General features: G+C 34.6%; 2 protein-coding genes across 5 annotated transcripts in view; one reads left to right on the top strand and one right to left on the bottom strand.

Moving 5' to 3' along the window:
* LOC118184304 (uncharacterized) overlaps nucleotides 1-21,211 on the bottom strand; it is a 113,410-nt gene that overhangs the window by 13,574 nt on the left and 78,625 nt on the right. For all 4 annotated transcript variants that reach the window (XM_085811449.1, XM_085811448.1, XM_085811450.1 and 1 more), the window contains exons 2-3: nucleotides 9,986-11,760; nucleotides 7,647-7,840 (exon numbers count right to left, since the gene is read on the bottom strand). In XM_085811449.1, coding sequence (XP_085667575.1) covers nucleotides 7,647-7,840; nucleotides 9,986-11,739 — 1,948 coding nt within the window. In that variant the 5' untranslated portion in view covers nucleotides 11,740-11,760. The remainder of the gene's footprint in view (nucleotides 1-7,646; nucleotides 7,841-9,985; nucleotides 11,761-21,211) is intronic.
* Nucleotides 17,602-17,976, top strand: LOC146998651 (protein GVQW3-like). Its single transcript, XM_085810244.1, has one exon. It carries the CDS (start codon nucleotides 17,602-17,604, stop codon nucleotides 17,974-17,976), a length of 375 nt encoding a protein of 124 aa, XP_085666370.1.

Genomic DNA, 21,211 nt, shown 5'->3' with positions numbered 1-21,211 from the left:
AACTTTTCAGGATCCTTTTCCAAGAGAGGTTTATCTTAAATAATTTATCAAATTTAGTGGCTTTAACCCACCTTAGAAATAAATATATGTTTTAATCTATTAAATTTATGTTTAATAATGAATATATCTTTTTCCGCACTCATGATGAGCATTCAGTAATCTGTAACAGACTAAGAATGTAAGAAAGTCTATGGAATCTTTGGCAAAATGCTAAAATTATTTTTGTTATTAATATTTTTGGCACAATGAGCTGTTGTTTTGATTAAATCATATTTATTCAATACATTTTTTAATATAGTATTTGAAGAAGCATCTTTTAATTCTTCTCAAAATACTTTATATTTTTGTTCTATCACGTATATCAAACCAATATGTGTTCAAATGAAAAGGAACAAAACATCTTAACAACCAATCTGGTTGAAATTTGAATATACCGCTTTGGGATAGTGTAGTAAGACATCTAGGGATGTGAATGTAGTGTCCAGCATGGCTGTGCGCATGCGCAGACAATCGCACATACCACAGGAGAGAAGCAGGTAGTTGTGAGTTGTAAGTTCCCTCCGTTTGACGTGGCAATGCGTGGAAAGACATCATGGCGTTTACATAGTAAAATTCAATGGCTCAGGAGTAGCAAGGTGTAATCAGATTCCCGACTGAAGAAGGGGTTAAACCAGCTGATACGCATTGCCAGATGGTGGCCATATAAAAGGAAGACTGCATCTGACATGTCAGTGAGAAAGACGAGTGTCCATTTTCATGAAGGCCAGGGGTGTCTGAGTGATGACCCGAGACCTGGCCAAGCAAACACGGTCGAATACACTGCAACACCTGTGGCAGTATCATGAAGACCCCGCTTTCCTGGAGCAGACTGTTGTCGGTGATGACAGCTGGTGCCATCACTTCAAGCCAGAGCGGAACAGCACGAAATGGAAGCATGCATCGTTAGCTTTACCTAAAAAATTCAAAATTGCTCCCACAGCAGGTAAGGTGATGCTCACCATCTTTTTCTACCTCTGAGATTAGATACTCAGCTACATCTTCAACTACAGAAAAACCATTAACAGTGACGTGTACTGTGAGACACTCCATAGCCTATGCAAGTCCATCAAGAGAAAGCAGCCTAGGATGCTCAAGGAAGGAATGATTTTGCTTCATGCTAATGTGCATCTACATATCTCGAAGGTCACACAAAGTGTAATGGTCAAGTTCAAGCGAGCATCTGCCCTACAAACTGGACATATTGCCCTGCGACTTCATTGTGTTTGATCCACTAAATAAATATTTCAAATGGAAGTATTTCTACTTGGATAATGAACTGAAAGACACAGTGGAGGACCGGCTCTGTCACAGCCCCAGGAATTCTGGGAACGGGATCCTTCAGCTCATGTAACAGTGGGATAGTTGTGCCCAAGCCTCTTGTGATTACTGTGAATTAAGACTTCAATTATACCCACAGTGCCATTTCATACCTTTTCATTTGAACACCCCTCATATTATTTTCCTCCACGTCTGGTTTAATGTTTCCAACATTTTAGCCTTTCTTCTGAATGTGAAAGTAATTTTATCGCCTGCATTTAATTATCTCCACATTATCAGCACCTTTCTATATCTGAAACTTTTAACTTGCTGTTATATACATCTATCCTTTTAACACCTTCAGGCCATACAACAAATTTCTTTAGAAAAAGACATATACGATCTCCACATTTCCTTCTGTTGATGCCCCAGAGCAACCAACCCTACAGCACAGATAACATCCTTTCTATTGTAGTAATAGATTCCTAGCAGTGATTCTTTCATTTTAGTAAAGATAAAACAAATATTGTCACTTTCTCCTCAGTACTGGCAGCAGATGATGCATTAGATGACGAATCCTATCATCCTCCATGGCGCTGTACAATGTGTGCACTCTTAGGCTGCTATCGCATGTTGGTTTGTTTCAGAACTGTTTGGAACAATTTTTCTGCTTTGTGACAACAGCCAATGACCATAGATCGCTTTGGGGGTTAATGCAGGGAAAACTGGTTCCCCATTAAACACAAGCTGATAGCTGATTGGTTGAAAACGAACAACTTGCAATTTCTTTGGAAAGGAAGGAAAAAGTCGCACGCCTTTCTTTCAATAGTAAAGCAAGCAGAAAAATTGTCCGAAATAGTTGTTCGTGTGAAACAAACGCCGTGTGATATGGGCCTTATGGATCTCATGCAACATTGCCTGTGGGAGGTACTGGAAACCTGACTTACTTACTGGATATGTATCTGTGTAATTCTACTCTCTTCGCCAAAATGAAAGATCCATTGCGAGGGAGCCATTCTTAGAATAGGAAAGAGGTTATCCATTCTTCAAGAGATGGCTACAGTTTTTTAACACAAGTGGACATGTTGATGGTATACATTATCCAATAGTCAGGCAGAATGTGGTACTGAGGAATTATAAATGTTTGTAACTTAAGCATTTTCAGAACTATCAACAAGTTGTCACTACTTTTTATTCATTCATTAAAGAACATACAAATTCATTTGCATCAATTTAGAAAAGAACCAAAAAAGACCCTGTATTACTTGAAATACAAGGAAAGAATGCAAACTGATTTAGTATTTACAGGGCTTGTCCACCACTGAAAGATGCAAGATGCATCAGACAACTTTTTCTTGAAACAAAAAGAACCAGTCGCCAGAATCACTTTGAAATGGATAGGGGATCCTCCAAAGTACCTTTTTAGCCTAAATGGGCACAGAAGCACAGAAGGGCTATCAATCTCAAAACAGCATTTTGCATCAAATCATTATAAATGGCTGTATCACTTTTCAAATTGTTGCCATCAAATATTATCACCTAGTATTATATTTAAAGAAACTAAATAATGAAAAATCTACATGAATGTATGTATGTTTCTGGCAATGAGAAAAAAAAACAATCGTAATTAGTCATCAAATTCTGAGGGGGGGGCATTTTTATATACAGGGTGAGAGACTGTGTATTGGAAATTTTAAAAATATATTGTTTCTAAATATTCTTAGCCATATGTGGCATTAAATCAAATGATCTCGAAATGTGCATATGTCTGTAAATGAAAAACACACACGTTTGGGCATAATATAAAATCTGAAAGCTTTCAGTTTTTTTTTTTTTTTTTTAATCAGAGATGCAAAATATTATTTCCAGTGTAATGTTGCAATTAGTTTAGTCAATCAAAAAGTAAAGTAAAAAATGTCAAGAACCCTCTTCCACCCAAGTAATAATAAAGGATATTTCTTTGGTATCCAACTCAATATACTGACTGAAAACAGTAATTTAATGCCTGAACAAAATTCTTAGAAATATTCTAATTCAAAAGATGTGAAAACTGATTTTCCAGTATGATATGGGTTTTATTTACAAAGCAAAAATATTCACATTTCTGTTAATTAAAATTATTTTGATTGAAAATTCATATGCATTCATTAATAATTATTTAGACTGATGTGCTGAGATTCACAAAGTTTTATAATTATTTTATAAACTAAAGCTACATTGTAATGTTATATCAGATGTATTCACTATCAGATTCTAATTAAAGCAATACAATTTAATATGAAATGCATTTATCCATTAAATATATATACACAGGCTGTTTCAGCACAGTGGTGACAGACTTTCAGGAGACACAGTACACCTAGATGATGAAAATCCACATAGCAACGCATGGTCAGAAATGCCTTTCTGGTGCGGTGGTAATGCCACAAAACACAAGAAAGGAAGGACATGAACAGGATGAGAAAACATGTTTATTATGGCTAGGACAGCTAAAATATTGGGACAGCTTTGGCTTGTAAATGAGGTAGATGGTACTACGTACATCGAAAGGTTAGATGATGTAGCTTGTGCACGGTATTTGTGGCTGCATTCACTGCATGAAGCTTCATTTTGCATGCCAACAGAGTGGAAGTAGGATAGCACGCCATATGAATGCAGAGCTCGCCGATATGCATCTGGCACATGGGCCATTGATTGCTGCGGACGAGGCGGACAGCCTTGTACACCCACAGAAGGTTATCCAATAGGGAATCCTTCTGTGAAGAGACACAGCAATGAGAGTGAACAATAACAATGCTAGCTGAAAAGGAAACTGTGCTAGGGATGGCCAAATACAGTTCCTGGATGAAGACAATTTTGCTCCATGATTGGCCTTTGCACAGTGGTATTTACAGATGCGTGTGAAAGATCCCCATTTCCCAGTCAACATTTTGTTCACAGATGAAGCGATCTTCACGCAGGATAAAATGTTCAACTCAAACAAGACACGTGTGGTCATATGGGGCGGCATCATCGGAGACCACCTCGTCAGGATGTACTACTTGCCCCAATGTCCAACAGGTGCAACCCATCTCGTCTTTCTTCAGCAAGTATTACCCCAGCTACTGGACAATGCACACACACCTGTTGCAATGCCATTCTGCCATATGATTTCAGCATGGTGCTCCCACATTATAGCCTTGATATGCATCTCCACTTGAATGCAATGCATCATCAACATCAGATCGGCTGGGTGGTCCATTGCACTGGACAGCAAGATGGAAGGACCTCACTTGCATCGACTGCTTCCTCTTGGGAGGGGTACATCAAGACACTGGTGTACAAAACCCTTGTTAACAACGCTAACACACTGGAACCCACACTGTGGCAGATGCTGGAGAAGTTCGGGACATGAACGGTATTTTCCAAAACATCAGACCTTCTATGCACTGAAGATGTGAGGTTTGGGGTCGTAACTTCGAACATCTGCTTTAATGACGATCGTTGTCCGTTTTTGTTCTATTTCTTGTTTCTATTGTACTAAGCATAATAAACATGTTTTCTCACCCTCTTCATGTCCATCCTTTCTTGTGCTTTGTGTTTTCACTACCACGCCAGGAAAAGCGTTTCTGACCATGTAATGCTGCGTGATTTTCTACCATTTAGGTGTACTTCCCTCTCCTGAATGTTTCTAACTGCTGTGCTAAAACCATCTGTATAAATATATGCAATTCAATTTTTTAAAGTAAACCTGTAAGAAGTACTTAACATTTTATCATTTTATGGAACAGATGCATTTATATCTAAAACTATACATGAATATAAGCCATATGATGCCATTTTTCAGACCTATGCTAAATCAAGACACAAAATTGATTTTTTTTATGTTTCTTTGATTTCAACATAATATCAGTAAGAAAAGCTGTGAAACATTGATATAATAATAATAAATTAAATAAGAATTTTTCAGATATTTTCAGCAGTTTTATTATGGAAAATACAGACTTTATCATGCAAAACTATTTTCATGCAGATGTTATTTCACTTAAACAAAATTGTAGAATTGATAAAAATATTACTTTTGATCCCCCCTTTTATAATTATGGCTGCCTTTAAAGCAACTGATCTTTCAACAGAAGCTCGGGACTTTTCACATTAATCTAACGATAATATATATACAGTCAAAAGTCATTAATTCGGACAACCATAATCCGGAATGATCTATAATCTGGACCTCAAAGCTAAAAAATTTCTGCGCATGCGGCTCGTTGACACATGCGCATAGGCGTTTACGCGTGCGCGGAAGAGTAATTCCAGTGCCTTGCAATTCAATAATCGAGTGCAAAACAGAAAACTATTATTTAAAAAAAAAGTTATTATTATTTTTAAAAAAAGTTATCCCACTTGAAAGAGATTTGCTACTTAAAATACTGTTTTAAATTATATTTGTGATTTTTAAAAGTATTTACTTATTTATCTGCACTCTTTATCTGTTCTAAGATGGGGGGGAAATATGTCCACTATAACCACAATGAGTTTCGAAGTATCCTCTCTGACCACGTCCACTGCAGACACACCACCAATTCATCTACAGAATTCAAGCATATTAAATTTTAATTTGTCTCAACACTGACATTATACCAACTTGATAATATGCTAATCTTTGATTACCACGGATTGTGCAAATATAAGGTAAAATGTTTTAGATAAAAAAAGGCAGTCTCAAAACTCTATTTTACACCATTTCACTTTTCATTCTATTTTTTTGCCATGTGGCAAAATGCAAGAGATTTATCTTAAATTTAATCTCTGTTATTGATGTACTAAGCTATTTAAAAGCAATAGATGCAGTTTTTAGGAATAGTGATATTTTTTTAAAATTTTTTTAAAAACTTTTTGGAATAATAATGCATTTAATTCATGATACAGTCAAAAGTCGTTAATTCGGACACCCATAATCCGGAATGATCTATAATCCGGACCTCAAAGCTAAAAACTTTCTGCGCATGCGGCCACGTTGGCACATGCACACAGGCATTTTACGCGTGCACCTTGACTACTGCGCATATGCGTGTGCGCAAGTGCAGAATACGTTTTTGCCTGCGCGTTCAATGTATAACGGACGGTATAAGCTAAAATTATCTAATTATCTATTTCAGTTAATGTTAATGATTGCGTTGTTCCTTAATCTTCGAATTGGATCCCGCTTATTATTTTTTGCAGACTGTAAGAGCAATTTTATAAAAGTAAACTTGAACTTTCGATTATGTCAAATAGAATTTCCGATGCTGGAGCTCCCAAAGGATCTACAAAACGAAAGTATGTTTTGATGTCCATCAAACAAAAAGTGGAATTGCTGCAAAAAATGGATAAAGACATGAAGAATGTGACAGAGAGGTTAGTGAAAACGAAAAAATTTTGATTGACAAGTTAGTCGGTATTCTCGGCACAGCAGTTACGGGACTTGAACAACGGAACTTTGTAATTGAACAAGAAATTATGTCTGTTTATAGAATTAAAGAGAAAGTATTATCACATAAAACGAAGCAACTTACACAACTTACATTGAAAGAAATGTTTAATAAAGTAAACAAATAAATATTAAGCTTTTTTTTTTTTTTTTTTTTTTTCTTTTGTAAATTTTGATACCCTTTAGATCATAATTGTTCTTTATTTCATAAATTACGGTTTCATATTTTTAATTTTAAAATTTCTACATGCCATCTTATGAGATTTAAACTGATGATCTATAATCCTGAAAAATCGATAATCCGGAATCGACGAAGTCTCGACGAGTCCGGATTAACGACTTTTGACTGTATCAAATAAATCATCCACTGTACAACATTGTTGTCTTCTAACTATAACCTCAGTTTTGTTTCTGCCAAAATCATTCAAGACTTGGACAATTTAGCCCTCCTTGTATTCCTAGGTATCCCATATCTATAAAAATCTCTCTACCATTACTCAATAACTTAAATTCTAATCTGTAATTCCCTCCAATATGCCCACAGATCAACTCTGATATAGTTCTGTTTCTCATACTTAGATGGCAATTTGCACGTTGCTTTCATAGATACTGCCATTATAGCAGCAAACATTCATGGCTATAAAAACATTCATGGATCTAATTTCGTGATTTTAATCTATCATTTAACTGAAGAAGTTTATGTAGAACAATTGTTGAAAATGCTCCTGCTAAAATAAAACGCTGACATCAAATAATATTATTTTATTTATACTCATGTCACATAAAAGTTAAAAAAAATATATTATTTCAAGCTTAGGAAGTTAACTGATTAACAACAAAACATATTTGAAAGATACAGAAGAATTTAAAAATACAGAAAAATTACTGAAATAAAACTCACATGTAGAAGATGAACTATGGTTTTCTTTCTTATGAACTTCAAGGACATCAGGATCTGTTGTGCAAAAATCACAGCCATTTTCTTTACACTCTTGTAATACTTGATTATGAATAAAGATGCAATGAGCTTCCATGTCTGATCGTACTTCAAATGTCTGTGAACAATGGCGACAACAAAACTGCGGCTTCTGACGGCTAAAAATATAGCAAATAAACTTCACATATTGAATATAATAATAATGAAATGCAAAATACATTACAGCTTACAGCTTTAAGCAATGTAATAAATTTACCAAATATGTTTTTATTCATGGCAAAAACAAAAATGAACATGAATTTTATTCCTTAATTTAGTTATCAGCTATGGATTATCGGTTTTTCCGGATTATAGATCATCAGTTTAAATCTGGTAAGATGGTACGCAGAAATTATAAAATTAAAAATATGAAACCGGAATTTATGAAATAAAGAGCAATTATGATCTAAAGGGTATCAAAATTTACAAAAAAAAGCTTAATATTTATTTGTTTACTTTATTAAACATTTCTTTCAATGCGCACACGCGTAAAGCATACATTACGCATAGTCGAAATTAGAAAATTGCAACCAGAAACTATTTGATGTGTATTAGTGATATTTATAATGATGATTGAATTTGATTTAAATCATATCAAAGACGGAGTACATTGAGATGAAACACTACATTTGGTAAGGAATTATAAGCCGAATGAAATAAAAAAATCTGCTCTGAAGATAAGGATAGTGCTGACAGATCAACTTCCAGTTCATTGCGTGCCGCAAGGTTATCAATTTATGCAATCAAAAGGACATATTTCATACTTTTTTGAATGAAATAACTTTTAATCAGCTGAAATATTTTGCAACAAATGTGGATCTTCAATGACAATTAAAGTTATAAAAAAATCACTTCTAATGGTCTTATTTGATTTTACATAAAAGATTTTATATTGAGGCTTGTCTTACCATAAAATCAGTTCATTTAGTTCTAAAAAATTTATACCTGACCTTTACCTGAAATTTATACTTTTACAGCTTTAGCCTCAACTATAAAATGCACACCAACATTACGATATCTAGACCTCACAGAGAGAAGATATCTCTATAGAGAGAGATAGACGCTACTGCCATTGTTCTACAAAATTTTGCCATAATGCCACATAATTGACTTATAATTGCTACAAGACCCAAAGTACAACTTTGAGATGCAACAAAGAGATATATAATTACTTCCATTTATTGGATGTTTTAATTTAAAATGCTTATGTTTCCTTAGGGTATACGATAAAATACAGTAGTAAAAGCCTAGTTGGTTGTATATGAAATTCCCTGAATTTTTCAAATTTTGACTAAAACATTTGGTACTTTTCCATTTTGCCGGCACAGGTGATAAAGTTGCCAAAAATGGTACAACCGATGCCAAACGGAATTTACTCGCTGGTTAACTTTTTACGCCTCATTTTCAAAAAAGTCACAGCCATTTCTTATCAGATTGTTTCTTTCAATACTGGCATATAATTACATAAAATTTTTACCGGATAGTTAAATTTTATGCCTCAGGCCATTTGCGGTAATTAGGATGCAATCATGCCTCTCACCCGAAAAGAAATTATAGAAAAGGCGATGTCAAGGGTTAAATTCACCAATTCTAATGAGAATGCACTAGCGAATTAAAAGCAGTACAGTTTTCACATATTTTCTGAGTAAGCTATTCGTACGAATTGAAATAATCCTTGCATTTAAACTTGTATTCCAAATTAAGATTTAGCTTGAAATTAATGTAGATAATTGATACTGAGAGGATTAAATTTTTGTAGCAAAATTTATGTGAGATGAGATCACTTGGGTTCACGTGATATGAAACGGCAAATCAGGATGTTGTACTGTGAAAGCATAGTAAATTCTTAAATTAATGTCATTTTACAAATGTATTGCCTTTATTTATAATCTTTTTAGAGAATTTTAAATGATATTAAAATTTTTATGCCTTCAAAATAAAAATTTCTTAGAACTAACATTTTTTATGTGTATACTGTGTGTTGTCGCCAATAATGTCTGCTTGGCGAGATTTGCATCGGCAAAACAGAAAAGTACCTGACTTAAACGCCTAAAGGTACCTAAATTGCCTGACTTTTGTGGTCAATTTTCATATCCCTGACTAGTTTTCCAGGTAGCGTGACAACCCTGTTGAAAGTTTTAAAATAAAATACAGAGGTACAGTAATATCTAGTTATGTAAGGTACAGATAAAAAAACTAACATTGATACAATTTACATAATGAGAAAACAATCATTTCTTACAATTACTAAAAAAGAAACTTACTGCACATCCTTCATGTGGACATCTAAAGCTAAAAGACTGTCAGCTAGAAAATTGCACTTATTGCAAGACCTCTTCTTATGACACTCCCACATGTGGTTCTCCAAATCACTAACTTCGCTTGATTTGAAGTTGCACAGTACACAGAATGTTTTGTAATGCATTGAGGTGTGGATACGCAATGCCCATGCATTAGGACCAGTCCATGGACAATAAGGGCAATTATACTTCTTTGGTTGACTGCTCTGAAATGACGTAAAACCAGGAGGCTTCAGTAAGGCTTCTTGTAATATATCTTTGATAGGAGTATCTGTATTTCTCACTGGGGTTGGTTTAATTGGCTTTGGTGAAAAAGCATTCTGTGTTAAAAATGTCAATAAGTTGCTGTGCGATTTGTTGAATGTGTTATCATTCTTGCTTTCAGCTATTTTTGCTTCTTTTGCTGGAATATCTGGCATATGATCAATTTCTCTAGTTACTTTTACCATTGTAGGTGACCCAGTTAAACAATTTAATAAATGAGATTGTGTAACTGGAACTGTCAGTGGTAAAGGTTTAGAAGCTGCATCATTTATTGAATTTGAAGATAAATTCGCATCATGATTTAACCCAGAACTTCCACCATTAAGAGAGGGACTCACAGGAATTCGACTACGTTTTGAAGGCAGACGTCGGATTAAATTTATATCATAACTGAATTCTTTGTGTATACGACAGAAATGTTTTTTAACATGATCAGCACGATTAAACAATTTATAACAAATATAACACTGAAATGGTTTTTCTTCACGATGGATATTTTCATGACGATTATAGAGATCTCTTCTGTCAGTTGCATACGGACATTTAGGGCATATATATCGCTTTCCACAATTCTCCGCAACTCGCTCAACTCTATCCTCACAGTCAACACTGTACTTCAAATTTTGCAAGATCTGCATTATTTCATCTAAGAGAGGTTGATTTTTCCACATAGAGGCAGGTGCATTAGATACTCCATGATTTTTACTCATGTGGTTTCGAACACAACGCCACCATGCACTGCAATATGAACACTGAGGACAGTGAAAAACTTTAGCATTACAATGGGTACCTAAATAATGCTCACCAATACGGGACATGAAACCCACAGCTTGGCACACCACACAACGGAACATTTTTGTTTTAGGGTTGTAACTAGCAACGGTAGAATTATTCCAACTGAGTTTTTCTTTTGACATGATCCATAATGATTTTGAATTATTTGAGGCGGAATGAATTTCTTCAGCACCTGGGGCTTTCCCTTCAAAGAAAACGCCATCCAATTCTTTTTCCAACTTAGGAGACAATTCTGGGGAAGACTCTTCAATCTGTTCAACTTTAGGTTCATGTATTTCATTGACTTCAATGGGTGGTTTAAGGGGACCATTGGGCTCTGATATTGCTTTGACTTCAACCGCTGGCTTATGAGTGCCATTAGGTAAGGTATTATTAGAACTTGGTTCAGATTTAGGCAGTTTTTTTTCTGCTTTGACAAGAAGGGGTGATGGTTCAATTTTAATTTTTGTTTTTGATGGACTGACAATTTCTGCATCATATGTACTAGGTTTTTTGCCCAATTTTGTATAGATAAAATCATCTCTGATGTCAGTCCGCAAGTGATTTTCATCATTTGATTTGGTACTTGACTTCTTTCCAGAACGAGAATAGGTGAAGATGGATCTTGGAACCCCTCTGAATCTGGTATTGTATCGTCTCTCAGAGCTTTCAGCTTCCATACTTCATTTAATGCTCCATGCCTAAAATTAAAAAAAGATACATATTTATTTGTTACAAATTCAAAACAAGTTTCTGGACAATGGACTATAAAACCAACCAGAAATATAAACAATATTTAACTTACATAAGTCATTATATAACACACAAATATATATATAGAGAGAGAGAATATATAAATGAAAAATTATCTCCTGTGAAATTTGAAGTGAAATCTAGATAGTAAAGATGTACTATTATGGAAATAAATATATAAGTTTACAAAAAAGCTGATTTAAGTAGTTTGTGGGAGTAAACATAGTGTACAAATGAAAAGGAATAAATTCCTTTTTATTAAATTAAACCCTCGAAATTAATAGGTAAACTACTTAAAAATTGCAAAAAAAAAAAAAAAAAAAATAAGATCCAAACTATTTTAATATTTTCAATTAACAGAAGTAAACTGCAAGAAAGTAAAAAATTTGAAATTAATTTTTGAGTAATATTATGGTGATAGCATGTAGAAAAAGTTGTGAAATGGGGAAAAGTAAATACAGTGAAAAGTCAATGTCTTCACTTTACTCGGCATATAACAGAAATGGAATAGAAACTACTATTTGTTGGTAACAGAGATAGAGGGCCTCTAGAAATTTACAAGTACACTGCTCGATATTGAAAATAGAACACCAAGAAGGAGTAGTCAGAAATTTATGCAAATTTTAGAGTAGATGCACGTCACTGAGTTATGCGAATGATGTGAAATGCGCAGCTCTCCGACACACGTGAAGTAACATATAAGGTAAGGAACGTGCAGAATGGGCAATATTCGTGTCGTCATTTCTGCCAGACGAATTATTGAAGAAAGTTGGTTTCTGTCCCGGAGGATACATGTAATAGGAGAGAATGCCAGGCTGCCGTGAAAGAAGGCACTTCCAGCAGATAGACGATTTTACAAGGGGTATGGTGATCGGACTGAGAAAGGCGGGTTGGTCCTTGTGTCAAATCGCAGCTGATATCCACATGGATGCGAGCCGAACATGGTTGTAACAAAGAAATGTGGGAAGAAGGAGGAGTGCAGATGCAGCCAGAGTGACGTCAGCACGCGTGGATCGATGCATCCGCCGAGAAGCTGTGGTGGTCCAGCAAGTCACTTGTACTGCGATTCTGCAGCATGTGCAAGATACCCTGGATTTTCCCGTGTCGACCATAACCATTTCCAGTCAATTGGTTGAACATGGCCTACACTCACGACGTCCGTTAAGAAGACTGCCATTGACCCCACAGCATAGACGCCACAGATGACTCACACTTCTGTTTATCCAGTGCCAGTCGCTGCATACATGTGTGGCGTTGACGTGGAGACAGATCTAATCCACCAGTAACTGTAGAACGCCCCACCGCGCAATAACGTAGCATAATGGTTTGGGGCGCTATTGTCTACGATTCCAGGTCACCTCTAGTTCATACTCAGGGCACTATGACAGCCCAACGATACTTGGATAATGTACTGCGGCTGGTGGCAATCCACTACCTTCAGGGGCTGCCTAGTGCAATTTTTCAGCAGGATAACGCCTGACCACACAGTGCTCGCATCTGCCAACATGCTCTGCAAGGTATACCAGATGCTTCCCTGGCAACCGTACTCTCGTGACCTGCCACCAATCAAACGTGTGGGATGTGATTTGACGCCGTTTGCAGACTCTGCCCGTGCCTCGTTCAGAAGACGAATTGTGGCAGATGGTTGAAAGGGAATGGAGAGCCATCCGTCAGGACACCATCGGCACTCTTATTGACTCTATGCCTAGACGTGTTTCTTCGTGCATCGCTGTCTACGATGGTCCTACATCCTACTGAGCCGACGCCATTCTCACTCTGTATTCTGACTATCATTTTGAAATAAAGATCACTTATTGCCGCTTGCTGCCTCTGTCTTTTTTCCAAATTTCATCACTTTCTGACCACTCCTTGGTGTTGCATTTTCAATGTCGAGCAGTGTATATTTACAATTGTTACGCATTCAGTAAATACCCCGAAATCTAGAGTCCCATAAGTAACAATAAATTAAAATGACCTAATGTATAATTTGTTTTAGAAGTAAGTTAATAAAAATAGGTGGAATTTGATTATTAATAAGTGTAATTTTTATATATTGAATTTCTTGATAAATGTCTTCAACTGCGGTGCAAATATTTTTAATTCCGAAAATCTGGTTCATAGCAATTACTTTTTTTTGCAAATATTGGAATTCCAATAAATGAGTTAAATAGTGGGAAAGTTAAAAAAAAAAATTTTTTTATCAAAAAGTTTTAATTACTTTACAACTGAGAATTTACAGGTCAAGGTAATCAATTCTGTGATTACTGGAATTGGTTTTAAATTTAGTTTAACAATTTAGGATAAATATAAGTTGCTTCAATTAACCCAGAATTACTGTAAGTGTCACCAATGTATCTAAAAGTAAGGTTACATAATTCAATTACAGCCATGAATTATTATAATGTTTTAAAGTGGTGTAATCTTTATATATGTTCAGAGAACAATAAAAAGGTAAATTTAAAGTACACTTTACTTATGTACTTTAAATTTACCTTTTTATTGTTCTTTGAACATATATAAAGATTATACTGATTTAAAAAACTATAATAATTCATGGCTTTAACCGAATTATTTTACCTTACTTTTAGATACATTGATAACATTGGGGTACTTTAAATTTACTTTTTTATTGTTCTTTGAATATATATAAAGATTTTACTGATTTAAAAAACTATAATGATTGATGGCTTTAATTGAATTATGTAACCTTACTTTTAGATACATTGATGACATTTTCAGTAATTCTCGGTTGATTGAACCAACTTATATTTATCCTAAATGTTTAAAACTTAAAACCAATTCCAGTAATGACAGAATTGATTAACTTGACCTATAAATTCTCAGTTGTGAGGTAATTAAACTTTTATACATTATAATGAATGTTTATGCATTATAACTGTTACATAATATATGAAACTGAAGTTCATGTTAGAAAAAAGAAAGAAAGAATGCTCCATTTATAATGCTTAATTTAATATTAAATTAAATAAACCTTTACATCTCATTATTTCCCTCAACATGAAAAAATTAATTATTTTGCAAAGTAAAAAAAAGGGGAAGATTAGGAAGCTTTATGAAGCTTGCAATAATGCATTATCATCAAATGCCAATGTATGGCTAAATGCCTCTGCTTCTCAAGTGATTCACTCATCTTGAAAAATGATCTAGACTGGTTTTATCTTAAAAATGTAAATAAACTTTTTTTTTTTTAGTTGCTAAAATGGTATTATAATGATACTTGAATGAAAAGTATTTAAATAGCATTTTTTATGTAACCAAAATGAAGAAACCTCATGTTTCTTCCTTTATCATTTCTTGTTGCCCTGGAGTGCCACAATATTTCAGCACGGCATCTAGTAAAACTTGTAATTTTCAAATAATCAGAGTGTTTATCTTTCTGAAAAATTTTCAATTTAACTCTTGAATCATTTTGATAATTCTGGACATTGATATTCTTCCACTAAATCTTGCATGTTTTTAGAAAACATAATATGATAAATAAATGTTGTGTTGTGCATATTACTCTAGTTATCTAAGTGAAATATTCAGCTGGTTATTGAATTTCAAACTGTTAACAAAGAATTGACTTGTTAATCAAAAATATTAGTTAAATTATGCTGTGAAAATCAACCTTGAGGTCCAAGACTTCATTTACGTACTTTAGTTACTATATGTCATTTGTATCTTTTTAATGAATGCAAATATACTTTTGAAAACTATATTTTAAAATTTGCTTTCATTAACCTTTTCATTCCCAACACCGAGGAAACAAATTCCCGCCCATGTGCCCATGACATTAGAATGCTGAACATCACTGTGCACCAAAGCAGATTTTGCAATTACATATAAACATGCAAAAATAATTCCTATAATACCTGGTTTTTATCTAAATATTTGGATCCTTGCATACGTTATTTAAATATCATTTCTTATGATATAAGCAAAAAATCTTAATACTTAACATAAGAATTCAAAATAAGTTAAGGTGCACTTTCAGTAATAATGATTATATTCCCAACTTTAAATTAGTTCTATACAAAAATGAAGTAAAATCTTAAGAATTTAAATATAAATGCTTATTATATCCTATTGCTATAAGCCCACCAGCGGCTGAGCGGTAAAGATGCTGAACACCGGTAGTTCGGTCCGAGGTTTGAATCCCGCGAACAGGCTGGCTGCATGGGCGTTTTCGTGGTTTTTCCAATGTGTAACATGTATACGAGCCAGTTTCCCTTAGAAAGTCCTCCACGAAGGCATCCCTCCCTTTAGGCAGATAGCCCTTGTGTGCTTTGGCATAATTGATTCAAATCCAATAACTTATTGCTATATTTACCACCCAAACATTTTAAGATGCATGCATTTTCCAAAATGCTTCTAAATTATGAAGGTACACTTTACTTTTGAAGAATAAAATAATAAATAATATTCATCACAACAATCTACCAATCTACATCTACCAATCTACAGATTCTATTCAGTAAGTTTTCACAGCAGTCTGGTATAATTTATTTGCACTTAAAATTTGAAGTAAAACGTTCCTGTATCAAATATGATATGGTGGGATGTCAGTGACACTCTGCTTCCATATCTCATTTTATACATTCATGCACATTAAACATGACAGTAGGCTGTCAGTGAATCTTTGTTCCCACATCACATTTGATATGATGAACCCACAAATGCAAATTAAGCATATCATGTACTGGGAACGAATGTATACTGCATATTTTCCTTTACTTAAAAACTTTAAAAATATTAAAACTTTTTTTAATTTAATTAATTTATTTATTTTAAGATTTGAAATACCTGAGATTCATGAGAATCTTTCAGGATTCAGTTCAAAGAAATTTAAGATTCAACCTACCTCTCGTCTTTTTTTTTTTTTTTTTTTTTTTTTTTTTAATGCTTAAAATCTTTATATATCTGTAATGCTGCTCAGCAGAATTTGAGATTCATAATGACAGTACAGTAGAAAGTCCGTAATCCGGACTCGTCGGGACTTCGGCGATTCAGGAATAGGGGTTTTTCCTGATTATAGATCATCAATTTAAATCTAGTAAGATGGCATGCAGAAATTATACAATAAAAAATATGAAACCATAATTTATAAAATAAAGAGCAATTACGATCTAAAAGGTATCAAAATTTACAAAAAAAAAAAAAAAAAAACTTAATATTTATTTGTTTACTTTATCAAACATTTCTTTCAATGTAAGTTGTTTAAGTTGCTTTGTTTTTTGTGCTAATACTTTCTCTTTAATTCTATAAACAGACATACTTTCTTGTTCAGTTACAAAGTTCCATTGTTAAGTCCTGTAATTGCTGTGTCAAGAATACCGACTAACTTGTCAATCAAATTTTTTTGGTTTCAATAACTTCTCTGTCACTTTCTTCACTATCGGAAGGGGTATATCGAAACATGCTTTTGCTTTGTAGATACTTTGGCAGCTCTAGAATTGGAAACTCTTTTTGACATAATCGAAAGCTCAAGCTTAATTTTTATAAAATTGCTCTAGCAGTCTGCAAAAAATAATAAGCCGGATCCAATTAGAAGATTAAGGAACAGCGCAAACTGCAACATTAACTGAAATGCCTTAGAATCAGTTAAGATAATTTTAGCCTAGCTTATACCATCCGTTATACAAGGTTGTTCAATAAGTTCGTGGAGCGCCGTCTATTCGTCAATATTAGACCTAAAACTTCGACGCCATTTTCATATTTGTTCTTTCTTAGGAACACGTCAACGATCTGTTAATTTATTCATTGTTTAACCGCCCTTTATATCTAACATGTTGTGCCTTTTTTCAGGTATGGATAAAATTGAGCAACGTGCAGTTATCAAATTCTTTGTAAAGAAAGGTTTAAAAATAATGGAAATTCATACCGAAATGGTGAATGTGTTGGGTGAATCTGCTCCTTCAAACACAATGGTTTGCAAGTGGGCTAGTTTATTCAAAAGTGGTCGTACCAGCCTTGAAGACGATCCGCGAGAGGGACGTCCAAAAACTGCATCAACACCGGAAATCATCGGAAAAACACAAGATACGGTATTGGAAGACCGTCGATTGACTGAAAGAGATTTAACAGAGGCTTTAGGCATTTCATTGGGCACAGTGACCAATATTTTGAGTGTTAATTTGGGTTTCAAAAAACTCTGTCCATAATGGGCGACGCATTCTCTAACGATGGAGCAAAAACACATTTCGGATGCGACATTGCCAGCAACATTTGAAGCGTTTTAAGAAGAATAAAAGCGACTTTATCCGTCGATTTATCATAATGGATGAGACTTGGGTCTACCATCATGATCCTGAATCAAAACAGGAGGAGGCTAAGGAGGGGTGTGAACCCGGCTCTTCGGCGCCGAAGGAATTCGTGTGCGAAAATCAGCCAAGAAGGTGTTAGCATCAGTTTTTTGGGATGCGAAAGGAATTTTTTTTTATAGATTACCTTCAAACTGGCAAAACAATTAATTCGGATTATTATTGTAACCTTTTGAATCAATTAGACGAAAAATTTCATGAAAGAAGACCTGGATTACAGAAGAAGAAAATCATTTTCCACCAAGATAACGCACCTGCGCACACAGCTCAAAAAACTATTGCTAAAATAACTGAATTGAAGTACGAATTGTTGCAACATCTAGCCTATTCGCCAGATTTAGCTCTCTCCGACTACTGGCTCCTCCCACACTTCAAACAATATCTCCGTAGAAAACGATTTTCTTCAAACGAAGAGGTAATAGCTACCATGGAGGGATATTTTGCAGAGCTGCCGAAAAACCACTACAGTCAAGGGATCCGTAAATTAGAAGACCGTTGGAATAAGTGTATCGAAGTTGAGGGAAACTACGTTGAAAAATAAAGTCATTTTTACAAATAAAAATTGGTTTCTTCATTTCCGTTCCGCGAACTTATTGAACAACCTGGTACATCAAACGCACATGCGTGAATGCATTGCAAAAAAAAAAAAGTTTGTGGCTTTGAGGTCCGGATTATAGATAATTTCGGATAATGAACGTCCGGATTATGGACTTTGTACTGTATACATGCATCATTAAAAAAACAATATACACAACAGCAGAATTTCAAAATGGGTGATGCAATAAGGAATGAAACTGACACCACCAGTATAGATTGCATCACTGAAACTCCATTTAGAACAATAACGTTTCATGAGTTACGCATGTAGGTTGTATGTGTGTTAATAATTTCTCATTATTTTACCTTTACTTTCACTTCTACTTTTGTCAGCAATTCGGTCATTCTCAAATTTGTTGCAGTAATCCCATTAGATGTGTGAAGTGTGGGCAACAATATCGAAGCAATCAATGCACCATGAAACCCGAAGATAAGCCAAAATGCATTTTCTGCGGACTCTGTCACATGAGCAACTATATAGGTTGCAGCGAGCATAAGAAAAAATTCGAAAAGAAAAGCAGCTCACCCCAGCCTTAAGTTCCCAAACTCTCTGAGGAAAACTCCCCTAGCTCAAAGACTGCCTCGATCTCAGCACAGAAAAATTCTCTTAAACCACTTACAGAAAGAAATTAACAGGAAAAATCGCTCTGCCCCCAAAAGATCTAAGCGATGCTAAAGCATTCCTAACTTTGATCATCTCACGTATTCAGAGCAGCAAAGAACCCAGCAGAAAAATTACAAACAGGCTTTTAAGCAGCTATGTTACTTATTAATTTCACAGAATATGAAGAATAGAAAAGATTAAGCACTCCTTCTATGACGGACCAATAGGAATACAGGAAATTCATGCAGCTATTTTCAGAACTTAAACTTTTAATTTTTCCCATTCTACCTTCTTCAACCAGCGCATTTTTATTGTCTGTTAGTTGGAGTACCTCCTTAGGTGTTATACCTCCTAAGGTGTTCGCAAGGCTCATCTCATCGCTACATCGAGAATCTTATTCTAAAATTCTCTGCCAACATTCCCTAATGTTATGGTAGGAAAGTCGTCATTTCTCCATGCATTACACACAGGATGTGGCTTTTAACCTAGGTGCCTGTTTTCCATGTGCTTCGCACCTGAGACTTCTACTTTTGTCGACTCCACCAGAATGCAAATTAGTTAATATATTTAAGTGCAGAGTTGAGTTCAAGAGAAAACTTTCCTAAGCTCCTGTTTATCATCTCACTAGTTATCTTTCTCAGCTAATGCATTACATATTTCAGCTCTAGCATTGTAAGCTATAAGTTGCTCACAAGAACTTGACAGCAAAAGCTTGTACATAAGCTTTACCTTATAAATAAATATTTTAATTTTTTTTTAACATTTGTTCTGTACTCAACAATATATGAAGACTGCTTTCTGTTATTATACAGTCTGTGTGACTGTCACATAAAAAGATTTATTTTAAACCTTCTTCTGAGTTGGAGCTATTTCACTTATATTTATATTTTATGTTTAATGTTAAAAGATGAGATCATCTATTTCCTCACTGTCTTTACGGATCAATAGTGGGGGATCCATGCAAGAATAAGAGGGTGACAGAATATATGGGATGATCAGCCATATAAAATTTGCACCTATACTTGATCCAGAATTTCTTATAAAAGATGCACTCTATACTTTAAGTCAACCTAAGTTGAGAACACTGGATACAGTAGAAAGTGTATGCGTCTGTCGTAGAATATAATTCGACCATTTCGAGAAGTAATATTGTAAAAATTACACTGTGAAATAGGAATGCTCTTGAACAAAGAGAACGGAAGGGAAAAATGTGCGAAACGATGGATTACGTTGCGTTCAGCTTTTTGTTTAAAAATTTGCTAAATCGTGTCAATCATTCAATGACCAGCAGGAAGGCATCCCCTTTTTTTAATCATTATTGGCAAAACTACGAATTCCAGGAACCCCGACTTCACCCCACTCTTGACGAGAAAAGCAATTAAAGCATTCATTCATTCACTGACTGGGAGAAGAAAAAAGCAATTGTTATGGTATCTACTTCATCTTCGACATATGTGTATAATTTTTAACCTCATGAAGCTGCAAAACCTCATAAACCTTAAAAAACAGTACTGCTAAGTATTATGATAATTCATAATGAATGCTTTTGTCAAATTATAGGAACATTTTCCTAATAAATACAATAACGATATTGTTACTTGTTATAATCTTAGCGGGACTGAATACCTCAGTTAAAAAAAGGGCTCTTTTCTGGGCCACAAATTAAAAATACAAAGGCAGTTTCCAAGGCCAAAAATAAAATTTAAAAAAAGGCAGAACTATAAACAGTTATAAATACAAGCTAACAAATCCCTTAGAAAACATAATATGAAAGTGTCCTACCCAGTAGCTGAGTGGTTAAATCGCTGAATACAGGTAGTTTGACATTGTTTGAACCCAAGCGAGCGGGCTGTATTCATGGTTGGTTTTAAAAGT

The sequence above is a fragment of the Stegodyphus dumicola genome, chromosome 2 (assembly GCF_044657685.1).
Source record: "Stegodyphus dumicola isolate Sdum_Otavi_A_Nest chromosome 2, ASM4465768v1".
NCBI classification, from domain to species: domain Eukaryota; kingdom Metazoa; phylum Arthropoda; class Arachnida; order Araneae; family Eresidae; genus Stegodyphus; species Stegodyphus dumicola.
Note: the sequence above shows the minus strand (reverse complement) of the source record. Positions and strands in the feature narration are given on the sequence as shown.